The 14,715-nt window shown below is 42.7% G+C and overlaps 1 protein-coding gene across 1 annotated transcript in view; it reads left to right on the top strand.

Annotated features, from left to right (window-relative positions):
• The first annotated feature begins 3,050 nt into the window (after nucleotides 1-3,050).
• The window catches only part of LOC127631772 (gap junction delta-2 protein), a 43,386-nt gene continuing 31,721 nt past the window's right edge, over nucleotides 3,051-14,715 (top strand). Inside the window, exon 1 of the mRNA XM_052110088.1 lies at nucleotides 3,051-3,256. Coding sequence (XP_051966048.1) covers nucleotides 3,186-3,256 — 71 coding nt within the window. The 5' untranslated portion in view covers nucleotides 3,051-3,185. The remainder of the gene's footprint in view (nucleotides 3,257-14,715) is intronic.

Raw genomic sequence — 14,715 nt, 5'->3', positions numbered from 1 at the left:
CTTCTTTTAAGCCATTTAGAGGTGGACTTACTCCTATGCTTTGGATTATTGTCTTGCTGCATAATCCAGTTGCGCTTGAGCTTCAACTCACGGATTGATGACCTGACATTCTCCTTTAGGATGTTCTGGTAGAGACCAGAATTACATTTTCCCTCAATTATTGCAAGTCGCCCAGGCCCTGAAACAGCAAATCATCCACACACCATCACACTACCACCACCATGCTTGACCGAAAGTATGATGTTCTTTTTGTGGAATTCTTTGTTTGATTTACTCCAGATGTAACAGGACCCCTGTCTTCCAAACAGTTCCACTTTTGACTTATCGGTCCACAGAACTTTCTCCTAAAAGGTTTGAGGATCATCAAGGTGTTTTGGTGAAGTCCACCCTACGTGCGGACCCATGTCTCCCTTGGGCAGTCCCTGCTGCCCCCGGTCGCTGTGTTTGTAGCAACTACTCCCTCGCAGCAGGTAGGATTTACCACTGCGTCATTTCCACATGTGGCTTGAAAACCCATGTGATGCCACTCCATTCCACCACTCTTTACCTCCCCCCAGCCTGAGCAGGTGGTGGTCTCCGTGGGGTCTTTGCCCCCTGACACCTTCCCCGATGTGTGTGATAGCGTTAAGATGGCTGCCACAACCTGTTCCCATGCTTGGCATGTCACCTTGTTCCCCCCTTCGGGGTGCCAGGAACCTAAAAGGTTTATGACGATTTTATGGGTCGTTGGAGAAGGGTACATACACGGTTCAGCGCATGGCGTGATTAAATATATACCCCTAGTGTCGGTTCTTCGACACAACGTCGAAGTGAGCGACAGACGGGGAACGTCTAGGTTACTGTTGTAACCTCCGTTCCCTGATGGAGGGAACAAGACGTTGTGTCCTCCAGGCCACAATGCTGAACTGAGCCACTGTTATGGCCGAACCTCATTCTTGGCTCCTCAGGGCAAAAACCTGAATGAACAGACGTATTTCCCTCCATTTATACCCATATATTCGGGGGCAGGACATGCAAATTCTGTCTGCCAATTTCTCATTGGCCTTTTCTCAAGTTCAGAGATGCGCGAGGCTCCTAATGTCGCTTCTTCGACACAACGTCTTGTTCCCTCCATCAGGGAACGGAGGTTACAATAGGCGGCTTCACTACATTTGTCTATGGCAGGGAAGGTCAATGTTATAAAAATGTATTGTACACCCAAATTCAATTATCTACTACAGTCTCTCTCTCTAGAAGTTCGCTTTCTTATTTTAAACAATTTAAAAGAATATCTAAGTCTTTTATTTGGAATGGTAAATTACCTCGGCATGGTATGGGGCATGGGAAAGGATTTTATAAAATATTAAAACTATGTCTAGGGATGGAAGGGCACTTATTATTCAGTTTAAGATTTTGCATCGTTTCTACTTGACACCCTCTAGATTGTTTAGGCTTGGTCTAAAAGACACACCTACCTGCTGGCAATATCAGTTGGAGGATGGAGACATGGCCCATGATCTGTGGTTCTGCGCTAAGATTCAAGAATTCTGGGTTAGAGTCCAGAATTTTATTGGTGAGGTTTTAGATACTCAAATTTCATTCTTACCCAGTCTATGTATGTATATTGGGTGATCAGTCAGTTATCAAGTAGGTGACAAATATACAAAAAACTGGGTCCAAACTAGTGTAACGCATTTGAAAAGATGTCATATAAACAGCTTGGCAAAATAGACATGTACGGTAAGAAATGGGACAGGTATTTGGCCTTTCTGGAGGGCTCTCAGTGATGACAATGTGGAGAGAAACTCTTTCTTTCTTTTCTCTTTTTTTGTTGATTTTTATATGCTCTTAAATATTTTCTTTTGTTTGTTTGCTTATATGTGTACATGGTGTAATTTAGGCTCTGACCACAGGGATATTTGTTGAGGGACAGGGTGGGGTTTGGGAGAGGGATATTCTGTTAATTCCATATTTCACATAAGAATAAAAAAAATGTAATAGCAAGGAATGAAATCATGATGTGGCCTTGTATGATTACTAACCACAAAAGCATAATATTTTGTTAATTTCCTTTGATTTGGGGGTGAAATATGACATGGGTATGTTCTTGGCTTCGTGAGATTCATCTTTTTGCAGCAACTCGTGTGTATAACTACTCTGGCACACTCGAGCATGTGTATGTGAGAGAGAGAGAGAGAGAGAGAGAGAGAGAGAGAGAGAGAGAGAGAGAGAGAGAGAGAGAGAGAGAGTGTGTGTGTGTGAGTGGGAGGAAGAGAGGGATGGTGATGGGGCAAAGCTACACTCACCAAGAGTGACAGAGCGAGCGTGAGGCGAGGTGAGGAGAGAAGAGGAGGGAGCTCAGAAAACGAGAGACAGAAAGACAGCCGCTCATAGTGACAGGAGAGTCAGAGAGAGGCAGAGCAAGAAAGAGCAAGGGAGTGGAACTGAGAGTGGAACAAAATGTAGGAATGACACTAAAGCTGATGTGGTGGTGGAGAAATCAGGGCTGCAAACACTGCTGTCTGCTTGTCAAGGCTAGATAGAAACATCATGAAGCAAGAGTAAGGGAAGCAGGCAGAGAGTAAGGGTGAAAATTGTTTGATTTGTGCAGATGATGTACAAGTGGTGCTGGCTTTTATCAGTATTTAGATTGTGTTTATGTTTGTGTGAGTGACGCTGATAATCTACACTACCAGTACTGCCTGGAAAATGCGCCTGGTGGATTACGAGAGATCAAGAAGACAGTTTTGTGTGTTTATGTGTGTGTGCAGGGCAGTGTGTTTTTTTTAATGATGAACAAAATGGCTAGGTGTTGTGTGTCGGTGAGTCTGTGTGTATTTAGATGCTAAACCAATGAAAGATTTAACTTTTGTATGCCAGGGTCATCCAGGGACAAGACACAAGTAAAAATCTCCAATTATGCGCCTTTAACCTAGTTGCTCTCGCCTAGTAACTGCCACCTGAGAACTTCAGACCCAACGAAGAAAAGCACAAATACATTTAGACTAAAGCAGATGAGGAGGAACCATATGTAAGCATGTCTTCTTAAGCCATCAAAGGGACTACTTGTAGGAGCAGAGCGTATCTGTTGCTGTTGACTACCTCAAAGAGAGGTCGTGTGGACTGTTGGGTATCTTCAGAGGTCGACGTGAAGGATTCTTGGGTGTCCGGGTACAGTGACCCCTGCATGCATTCAGCACCCAACCATGGGAGAGTGGACCATTCTAGAGCGCCTCCTAGAGGCTGCTGTGCAGCAGCACTCTACAATGATCGGAAGGTAAGGAATGCAAAATCAATGTGATACTCTGGACAGTTTTCTCTGGTTTGAATAAGAATTTGGTCTTTGGTGTGATGCGTGCAATTTTTTTATGTAAGCTTCATGTTGGGGTCCTGATCACCCTTTCGGGGTTTATTTTGCGATAACAACCAGCCAACTTTAAATTATCCTGCTTATTGCACAGCTACTTACCAAATAAATATTTGCATTGAAATTATGTAATTATGTGAAAAGAAAGAAATCGCTGAACATCTGAATTCTGTTGTTTTTTTTTTCTTTATGTGAAAAAGGGCGTCTGACTGCTCAATATCCAGCTTATTATTACAAGACTTGTTGCCGAATAAATAAATAATGGACATGAAACATTGATTTCAGTTGAAATTATTTTATTAGCTTTCTTGTAGAGATTGCAGAGTGATCCGAGAAATAGGAAAGTTGACTCGCAATACCCGGATGTCCGTCTGATTTGTCTTAATCTCTAGATGTCCGGTTGTTACTCAGAAATATCAGATGCTAGATGATGCCATTGACCAATCAGAATCGAGTATTCCATAGACCCATGTAATAAGTACATGCTAGGGTGTGCATATTTTTTTTCATGTGCTGTTCTGTCAAGCACTCAGCCTTTCAAATGAAAACCACAAGCCCATACAAACATAATCGACACTAGGGGTCTCCACGGGCATTAAGTTGAAGCCTGAACACGGTCTGTACCAAGATTTTAAGGGTGCCTTCACACTTGCACTTTTGCTGCTCACCCGAGTTCGAATGACGTCGAAGTTTGGTTCATTTGGGTGGTGTGAATGCTGTTTTTCTTCAAGTCCTGGGTGGTCTTGGGTATGGTTAATGTGAACTCCTGTGCGTTTTGCTGCTAATATGAATGCAAATGTACCAAATCATTAAATCATTTTTAATGTCTAATATTCTTCACATCATTGCACATTCAATGCATCCGTGGCAGACAAACATATTTGTCCTTTTTTGCATTTAAATACAAAGAGATGAATACTATAATAACACAGCAAAGCTGATGTCTTCTTGAGTTGTTGCCTAGTTACAGTGGTAAACAGCTGCCACTTGTCCTCACATTGATGATGTAATCGGACCGCGGTTCCGACCCAAAAAATATGATGAGAACAGAGACCAGTGGGGGCAGTGGGGAGGAAACAAACTCCGGTCCGGTCCAAGCAATTGAACCAAGTGTTAAAGCACTCTAAATCAGGAGATCCATATCTAGGCTCCAGAATATCATAGAGACTTAATGGTGCACTCTTTTGACTGAACTAGCAACCACTAGAACACCAGAATAGAGTTTTTCACAGGTAAGCAAAACTCACATTTTATTCAGAAAATAAAAACATTATTATGTTAATTTTGCGGTTCCATTTGGTGCTGCTAGTGTCACAGAAATTACACAATTATCCCTGAACATATTTCTGAAACTTAGTGGCAGAAATATGTCCATGGAATCTTGTTAATAGTGCCATTCATGTTTGAGTTTAACCATAAAACAAAAGCAACAGTTTAAGTCTACTATAGGTATCTTATACTATATATATATATATATATATATATATATATATATATATATATAACGGCAAATTGAAATACAGAAAACTGCATGTATTGCGTGGATAAGGATAAGGTATTTTCATTTCCCAGTATTATAGTATGGTGTTATCTGCTCATAATGGTGGCTTATGGTGGAGAGAAAGTGACCTCGAGCTTTGAGCTTTGAGTTAATCCTGCACACAGCTTGAGCTCCTATTGGTTGATCTCAAGCTTCAGCAGTTCCAATGTTTGAACCACTGAAGCTCGTGAGACCTCAACTGACATCAAATGCTCGTGTGATGCTATTTTCTTTTCTTGTTTAGCCCTCACATTCTCCTCTCCTCTTCTAATTTGGACACAATTGTGCTTCCGGATTTAGCTCAAGCAAATATTGCATCTTTTTAAGGACATTTTTCAATGCTTGTTTGTGCTACATGGGGTTTTTATCATATATGACCTGCACATCTGACATTAGACTTTAGCTTTGCTTTGTGTGCATTGCCTTGTACTTAAAATTCGAATGCAATTTTCTGAAAAATACACTAATTTGTCTCAGCCAGTCATCTGAATTTATGTTTAAGGCAGTCACTGTCAAGCAGGGTGCATGAAGGCAGTCAGCCAGCAGACAAGGAAGGTGAAATGGTGAACAGCCCTCCACAGATGCTTAGCATCCAGGTTATTGGCAACTCACCTACTGACAGTGCATCATATATCATGTGAACATGGTGGTATGACCAAAAATAATTAAGAAATGTTGAAAAAAAGGAAAAGTCTTATAATACTTTTGTTAAATTAGATGTGACCACAAATTAGTTAATATCATATTAATGCAGCAAGTTGTGACATTGCTCTGCAACTACAAACAACTAAACTCTGATTTGCCTTTTGCCTAGCAAATACCCCTTATATGCTGCTCTGTATTTTCACACTACTCCATGTTTCTTTGTTGTTCTTACATTTAAATAACTTAAAACAGATTCAGAAAAAAATGGTCATACAGGTCTTGATAGTTTTGAGCAACATGAGGTTGAGTTTCAGTTAGGGATACACCAATGCATCAGCCCCTGATATTAATCAGTCAATTATTGACCAAATTAAAACTATCGGCATATTGGTTAAAGCATGAAAATGCATATATGAAAAATCAATAGTTTATTTATAATTCATTATCAATGCACCTTGTTAAAACTCTGTCAATTCAAATGCACAATCCAGAAATAATGATAGTCATGTAGAATGGTTGGCACTCCTAAAAACATTTTTTAATTTTTGGTTCTCACATTAATGAGGACAAACCAGCGTTACAGACGTGACATTTGACTTCTGAGACATTGGTATGGTATCCATTAAGGCTGCACGACTGATTGAGTTAAGATTAAAAATCGCAACAATTAAAATGTAGTCTGGATGTAGTCTGCATTTTGCACTTCATTCAGTGCTTTAGTCAGTGCTGTGTGAGCAGCCGGCGCCCTCTACCAGTCTAGACATTGCACCCTGATAGAATTTAAAAGGTTGGTTTTTTTGTTGATTATAAATGTTTATTTTTTTTAATATTTTTTAGCATTTTTGTGGAATTGCCTAGCATATGTAAAATATGTAATGTTCTATCATATACAATACATACTGAGCGGCTGTCTTTCTGTACTCTCGTTTTCTGTGCTCCCTCCTCTGCCTCATGCTCTCTCTGTCACTCTTGGTGAGTGTAGCTTTGCCCCATCTCCCTCTCTTCCTCCCATTCTCTCTCTCTCTCTCTAAAAATACACTTGGCTCAAAAATCCAAACTGTTCTCATAGAATCCTTTACTATACCTACATTTTTGAAAAATTATTTATTCCCTTTAATACAAGTTGCAATATCAATATTGTGAGTAAAATAGCAGATGTTCAGTTCACAATACAGAAAACTGCTAAATACTTCTTAGTCAATGTAGGTATTATTTTTTATCTAAACAAAGTCTATCTAGAAAATAATCGAAATAAAATCGAAATAAATCTCTAGATATGATAAAGTATATATAGATAAGGGGGCTCTTTAAAACCTGCAGACTTTGACCTCTAAAACAATGGTATGGTATCCATGAAGGCTGCACAATTTACTGTGTTTTATAATCTGATCATCTTCATTCACCATTCAGCACTGTGTGAGCATTTGGCGCCCTCTAGTGGTACACGCTAAGCAGTGCAGGAATATGAAAGGATTTATCATTACCGTTCACCTTGCAATGTTTGTCAAAATGATCGCTTCCACAATGTTGGCTTTGATTTTATTTTCAAACTCAACAGGTTTGCTGCAGAAGAGAAAGTTAAATATGGATCGAAGTGAACATAAAAGTGAGAGAGTGTAGTCTCAGCCCATTATACACTGGAACAAAATATCTTTTTGATTAGTCTTTTTTGGCTTGTTTTCCAAAATAATATCTAAAACTCCTTTAACGTACACATTTACTTCAGTAGCTATACTGCAGAAAAAAAAATTGTTATCGGAGAATGTTGAATGGAATATTTAATCAGGGCTCAACATTAACACTTGTCTGGGACAAGTTAATTTTTGAAGGGGCAAGTGAAACAGAATGTTACTTAAGCAGGCTGATTAAAATGTCAATAGCGCAAAAATAACTGGCTATATTTGTGATTGCCTAGGCCTGTGTCACTTCTTATAAATATCATATTCTTATTTTGCTGTTGAAAATAATCCAGAGCACATAATTTTAGAATTCACTAGTGATCTAGTAATCATTATAATAATTAAACAACCATAACAAGAAAACGAGAAAACACTCACTGCTCTTGACTGAGTAACTTTAGTATCTTTAAAAAGTATTAATGTATTATAATCATACAGTGAAGACCAGTAGTAGTTTTTATGTTGCAGTTCATTCTGAATTTTTACATGAATACTTAAAACTGCTGTTAAAAACTTTTAAAGCTGTTAAAAAGCACTGAATTTTCTTAATTGGTATTTTTTGTTCTATATTTTTAATCTTTCTATTCATTGCTTTTTTTTTCAAAGACTGTTTACTAGTCTTGAAAAATGAATTAACTTGAAACCATTCTTCCATAATTAACATATTAGTGTTATTATTTGTTGTGGTTTTGAAGATGGTATTGAGAATCATCAAATTTCACTACCGACTACTGACATTTTGGTATTGTGATAATGTATAGCCTTGGTAGATCTTGATTTAGTAACATGATGAAAAAGTAGATCTCATTCCATAGAAGTGTGAGCACCCCTGCTGTAAATGATGTCAATGAAGCCTTTCCTTTATCTGACTACCATATGTAACTGTAACAGTTAAAGGTGGGCAAGGAGGAGGCGGGAACTGGCTGAACAGTCAACATAAAGTTTAATGAGAAGCTCAACATAAATCAAACATAAACAAACACACGCACATGCAGCGCGGTCGTGTGCGTCTGTCTCTCTCTCTCTCAAACTGGCGTCTCCGGCCCCCCTTTATCTCACTCTCCCACTGATCATCTGATTCAGTGCCGGCGTGCATCCTCACGACCCGGCCACACCCTCCTACTCATCATAGTAACTTAAAATAATTGTCATATGACAATAGCAGTTTACATTTTCATTTTTAAAGTTTAATAAATGCATGATGTTTCCAAAGTCAATAAGTAATCGTGTTAAATAACCGTGATCGCAATATTGACCAAAATAATCGTGATGTTATTTTTCCCATAACAGAGCAGCCCTACTACAGATGCTGAACTATAATTAGCAATCCATCTGAATCATCGTGGTAAAAGAAGGAGCAGAGGATGTTTGATTCTCCCATTTATGACCTATCCAAATGATTTGATATAAAGCACCCACAACTATCACGCAACTAAAGCTTTGTTATGGGTATTAAAAGAAAACAAAGGAGACTGATCATCAACATGCACAGAAAGCCGAGGCCAGTTCTGGTTAAGCTGCTGTATATATGCATGATGGACGAAGCTGAGCTACAATCACACTGTACAATCGCACTGGAAATATTACTAGTGTCTTTTATATCAGTCTCCCTAATCTGATACTTTTATTTGATGTTTGATTTTGGTTCATTTGCACACGTGCAGCTGATTTGATTGGGCATCAAGCATCAAGCCTCAAGGCATCAAGACAAGTGATATGACATTTTTTCTCTTCCTTGTTCAGTCTTTGGTAGATTGACAACATATCCAACTATAGCATTAGCTAATATTTTTATGTAAATTCTTTGATAAAAAAAAAATGATGTCAAAGTGAAAATTCGAATTAATCAATAAAATTACATTTCACCTCAGAACTGCCATAAAATGTGTAAGGAGCTGCGTAATATAACCACCCAATCCTAAAACCTATGATGTAATGGATGACTGTATCTCTCTCTGCATCTCATTCAGCAAAGTGTGGCATATATTAATAGGCTGAAATGACTTATTCTGCTGAACTCGCAGTTAATTGCTGCACTAGGACCCAAGATATGCCTTGATTCCATGGCAAAAGATGCTTGAATCTTTCCTCTTTCCTTTCACGAGTCTCGGCAGGGCGACATTTGGCGTGTAATTCTGCCATTGTCAAGCCTGGCAGAGATTTGGCTGGCCATCAATAGAGCAACACTTCTGTGGAGGTGCCATCGGGCTGAAAATGAATGATTGCCGGATCATATCTCATTCATTAGTCACTACCTCAACACTCACACTTCACTGAGCGCAGACTGCTTAGCAGCCAATGGTGAATTACTCTGCATTTGACAGGATATGCCTAAGTCCCAAGGAACTGCTTTATTCATTATATTCAGCATTAGTGAGCTGTGTGGGTAGTTTATTTTCTCTAATGTGAGCTTTTATGAGGATTTTAATGAATTTGTGTCATTATCAAAGGGGGTGTAGAAGAATTTTCTTGGCATTTCACCTGAGCATTTCAAGAAAAAGCTCTGTATAATTTTTGCCTGCTGGATAACAATTACATTTAAATAGGGACTCATTCTAGAGACTATAATATCATAAACTACGTTTCCATCCAAGGATATTTTGCAGAAAAAGTATTAGCGCATCAAAATAAAGCTGATGGATATGCACATTATCGTTAAAATGTCACAAATGTCGACATAATATTTTTACGTTTAACTCAAGCACATAAAATCTTTGTCGATAGTTCAGTATAGTTTAAAGTATGTCTGTAATTGCTGGGAGGATTCACATAGTAAAAATGTATTTGTACTGTGTAACACTGTTTCTGTTACTTAACTTAGGTGGCCATCAGGCTTATATGATAAATGCTGTGAATGAGTGTGAAGATCTGAAAAGTGTTTTTCTGAGGACTTAAGGTATATAGAACTAGATAAACTGGGACATCACTCACAGTAGTGCCAATCTTTTGACATCAACATGACTAGAGCCCGAAGCCATTTGTTTTGAGAATAATGGCTGGCTGATGAAGTTATTGGCTGGCTAGCCGGCTCAGCCAAAACCTAAATGGCTGCTGCAGCCGCCAAACTTTTCATAGCTGCAAATGGCTGAAGCTGCCACTTCATGCCTACAGATGTCTATGTTATACTGATTTACTAGATCTCAATATTTCCAAGCAATGCATGACTTACACTATATTTCTACAAAATGCAATACAATGTAATAAAGAAAACACCAGATTTTACTTTCACAACGTATGTGCATATTTATTTTGTAGTCTGTATGCTACTAAACATTTTCAAATAGCCTACAATGTGTTGTGTTTAGGCTAAATGTATGTAGGCTAAGTTGTATACAATAACTTGGCATTATCATGGATGAAGCTTATCATATTACACCTTGATTAAGAACGCAAACTTTTGTTGAATTTATGAGAAATCTACAGACGCAAACAGACGAAGTGTAGTAAAATAAAGACCTAAATGTGTATTTCTGACTTTTTTCACCACAAGTCTGAAAGAAGACATGTTATTGAAGACAAATATCCAAAAATCTCAAAATTGACCAGTAAAAAAAAAACGATGTTTTTGCCTGCCGTGTCTCGCCTTAATATAAACACACACTGTTATCAGTATTATTTTGGACAAAGTTTTGCACATTTCACTTCAATGTACACTGACGCATGCGTTGTGAATTAGCAATGTGGAAACGATGGTTTGTTACTGCAGTAATATTACGTTCAGTGCTATAAATCTCTCCGTTCCAGAATATTTGGTTCATAACATCAATCTTTGATTCAGGTGTTTGTGCAACCGTGCCCTGAAGATTTAACAAATGTCTGGGTAGGCCTAAGTTAAAAAAAAAAAGGAATTAGGAAAGTAGGAATTAGGAAAGTATGTGAGAAGTGAGATCAAAATTACCTTGCATGCTTCTTTCCGCCATTTCACCTCAGTGCGAGAAAAAAATGAATCGCTTCTTCTGTACGGAAAACGAGCAATTTTAATTGGTCGTCAATTCACTGTGAGTCTGTGTATCGTAGCAACGAGCACAAGACTGTGCTGTTATGAATCCAGTGGGAAAATAGAACTCGTGTATTGTTTATATATTTCGTGTGTGTATGTCTCTATGTGTTATGTATACTTTGCCTTGTCTCACGTTTGCCCTTTGTTTGTCATTTTTGTCACTTTCGTAGTTCCGTAGTTTTCATTTTGTCCCTTTTGTAGTTCCATAGTTTTCTTGTTAGCCTCGTGTTCTCTGTTCATTGTTTGCACCTGCCCTCGTTAATTTGCCATTTGCCTTTGTTTATTCCCTTGGTATCTTGTTGGAGTTCTGTTTGTTCATTGGCCCCTTTTTCTTATGTTCATGTATTTATACCCTGGTTTTTGGTTCAGTCCTGGTCAATCGTTGTATGTAGATGAATGTTGATGAATGTTGTCAAGCCTGGTCTGTGTTCCCTGCCCGAGTTCTCAGTTTATGTTTCATCGTGTTTTGTTTATTGTTTTCCCATTGTGGCTTTTTCCTTTGTGTTTATTTGTTTGTTTATTTAATAAAAGTTAAAGCTGCATTTAGATCCGCTCTCCTCGTCTGCCTTCCAAGCCTCCCATTCGTTACAGAACGATTCACCACAAAATGGATCTAGCAGCTTATCTGGCGAATTACCGGCTCCTTTGCCTAAAGCAGGGGGACCGCCCTTTGGAGGACCACGTCCAAGATTTTCTGGAGCTGGCACAAATCTCTGATTTCCCCTTCTTCCGGGGTAGCTTGAACGGGTCTCTGAGGGAGCGGTTGCTGCCGACGAATCGTTGCTGGACACTCCTCAATTATGTGGAGGAGACCCTACGAGTCAGCGGATCGCCGCCCACTATGGACGATCTGGGGGATGACGCTACCGCTCTTCCCACAAAGGTACTCCCCCTGTCTGCCACGATTCGTCTCTGACTTACAGGCTGCCAACCTCGTCCGCTTCAGAGCCGGTGTGCCCCGCTTCCGCGATCCTCGAGCCGGCGTGCTCAACTTCGTCCGCCCAGAGGAGGAAGAGAAGACGGGCTTCCGCCTCCCGGCCCACGCCTGCCCCGGTCTGCGAGCCAGAGCCCACGCCTGCCCCGGTCTGCGAGCCAGAGCCCACGCCTGCCCCGGTCTGCGAGTCAGAGCCCACGCCTGTCACTGTGAGCGAGCCAGAGCCTGCACCCACGTCAGCCACGGTGAGCGAGCCTGCACCCACGTCAGCCACGGTGAGCGAGCCTGCGCCCACGTCAGCCACGGTGAGGGAGCCTGCGCCCACATCAGCCACGGTCTGCGAGCCTGAGCCCTCGTCAGCCCCGGTCAACCAGCCAGTGCCATTAGCCTCCGATGTCAGGGAGCCAGTGCCTGTAGCCTCTGATGTCAGGGAGCCAGCGCCTGTAGCCTCCGACAGCAGGGAGCCAGCGCCTGTAGCCTTGACCGTCCCTGAGCCAGCGCCTGTAGCCTCGACTGTCCCTGAGCCAGCGCCTGTAGCCTCGACCGTCCCTGAGCCAGCACCAGCAGCCATGACCATCCAAGAGCCAGTGCCAGTAGCCATGACCGTCCAAAAGCCAGTGCCAGCAGCCATGACCGTCCAAGAGCCAGTGCCAGCAGCCATGGCCGTCCAAAAGCCAGCGCCAGTGGTCGTGCCCGTCCAAGAGTCAGCGCCTCTCGAGCCTCCCAGGGCTCCTCCTCTTGAGCCTCCCGAGCCTCCTACGGCTCTGTCCCCAGAGACTCCAGAGCCTTCTTGGGCTCCGCCATGGCCCCGCCGTCCACAGATCATCCTTGTACAGTATCAGCCTCTCGACGCCCCTGAGCCTGCTAGGACTCCTCTTCCAGAGTTTCCCAGGACCCCTCCTCTCAAGCCTCTCGAGCCGTCCAGGACTCCGCCTCTCAAGCCTCTCGAGCCTTCCAGGGCTCCGCCTCTCAAACCCCTCGAGCCTCCCAGGACTCCACCCCTCAAGTCTCTCGAGCCTCCCAGGGCTCCGCCCCTCAAGTCCCTCGAGCCTGCCTGGGCTCCGACTCCCGAGCCTCCTACGGCTCTTCTCCCCAAGCCTCCTACGGCTCTGCCCCCGAGACTCCTATGGCTCCGCCTCCAGAGCCTCCCTCGGCTCCGCCTCCAGAGCCTTCCAGGTCTCCACCCCTAAAGCCTCCTATGGCGCCCCCTTCCTCGGCTCCCCCTCCTGAGACTTCCTCGGCTCCCCCTCCTGAGCCTTCCTCAGTTCCGTCTCCTAAGCCTCCCTCGGCTCCACCTCCAGAGCCTTCCAGGCCTCCGCCCCTAAAGCCTCCTATGGCGCTACCTCCATCGGCTCCACCTCCTGAGCCTTCCAGGCCTCCGCCTCTAGAGCCTCCTGCTGCGCCACCTCCCTCGGCTCCGCCTCCAGAGCCTCCCAGGTCTCCACCTCTAGAGTCTCCTCCCACGGCTCCGCCTCCCACGGTTAGGCCTCCAGAGCCTGTCCTTGCCCTGTGGCCAGCTCCCAGGCCGCCTGAGCATGTCCTTGCCCTGTGGCCAGCTCCCAGGCCTCCTGAACCTGTCCTTGCCCTGTGGCCAGCTCCCAGGCCGCCTGAGCCTGTCCTTGCCCTATGGCCAGCTCCCAGGCCTCCTGAGCCTGTCCTTGCCCTGTGGCCAGCTCCCAGGCCTCCTGAACCTGTCCTTGCCCTGTGGCCAGCTCCCAGGCCTCCTGAACCTATCCTTGCCCTGTGGCCAGCTCCCAGGCCCCCTGAACCGGTCCCTGTCCTGTGGCCACCTCCCAGGCCCCCTGACCCAGCCCCCTCTGTACCCCCCTTGGACTGCCGGTCTGCCCCTCATTGCCCCCTGGACTGCCTGTCTGCTCCTCGTTGCCCCCCTTGGTCTGTCTGCCCACCACAAGCTTCCCCCCCAGTCAATGGACATTTGTTTTTTGTGATGGTACTTTTGAGCGTCTGGAATCCGCTCCTTAAAGGGGGGGCTCTGTTATGTATACTTTGCCTTTTCTCACGTTTGCCCTTTGTTTGTCATTTTTGTCACTTTCGTAGTTCCGTAGTTTTCATTTTGTCCCTTTTGTAGTTCCATAGTTTTCTTGTTAGCTTCGTGTTCTTTGTTCATTGTTTGCACCTGCCCTCGTTAATTTGCCATTTGCCTCTGTTTATTCCCTTGGTATCTTGTTGGAGTTCTGTTTGTTCATTGGCCCCTTTTTCTTATGTTCATGTATTTATACCCTGGTTTTTGGTTCAGTCCTGGTCCATCGTTGTATGTAGATGAATGCTGATGAATGTTGTCAAGCCTGGTCTGTGTTCCCTGCCCGAGTTCTCAGTTTATGTTTCATCGTGTTTTGTTTATTGTTTTCCCATTGTGGCTGTTTCCTTTGTGTTTATTTGTTTGTTTATTTAATAAAAGTTAAAGCTGCATTTAGATCCGCTCTCCTCGTCTGCCTTCCAAGCCTCCCATTCGTTACACTATGTGATAGAATTATTATTTGATGCAAATAATTCTAGCCGGCTCATCCAAACTTTATCAGATGGCGGCTCAATTTGGCTTACGAAATTACT

Source organism: Xyrauchen texanus, chromosome 38 (assembly GCF_025860055.1).
Source record: "Xyrauchen texanus isolate HMW12.3.18 chromosome 38, RBS_HiC_50CHRs, whole genome shotgun sequence".
Lineage (NCBI taxonomy): Eukaryota > Metazoa > Chordata > Actinopteri > Cypriniformes > Catostomidae > Xyrauchen > Xyrauchen texanus.
Note: the sequence above shows the minus strand (reverse complement) of the source record. Positions and strands in the feature narration are given on the sequence as shown.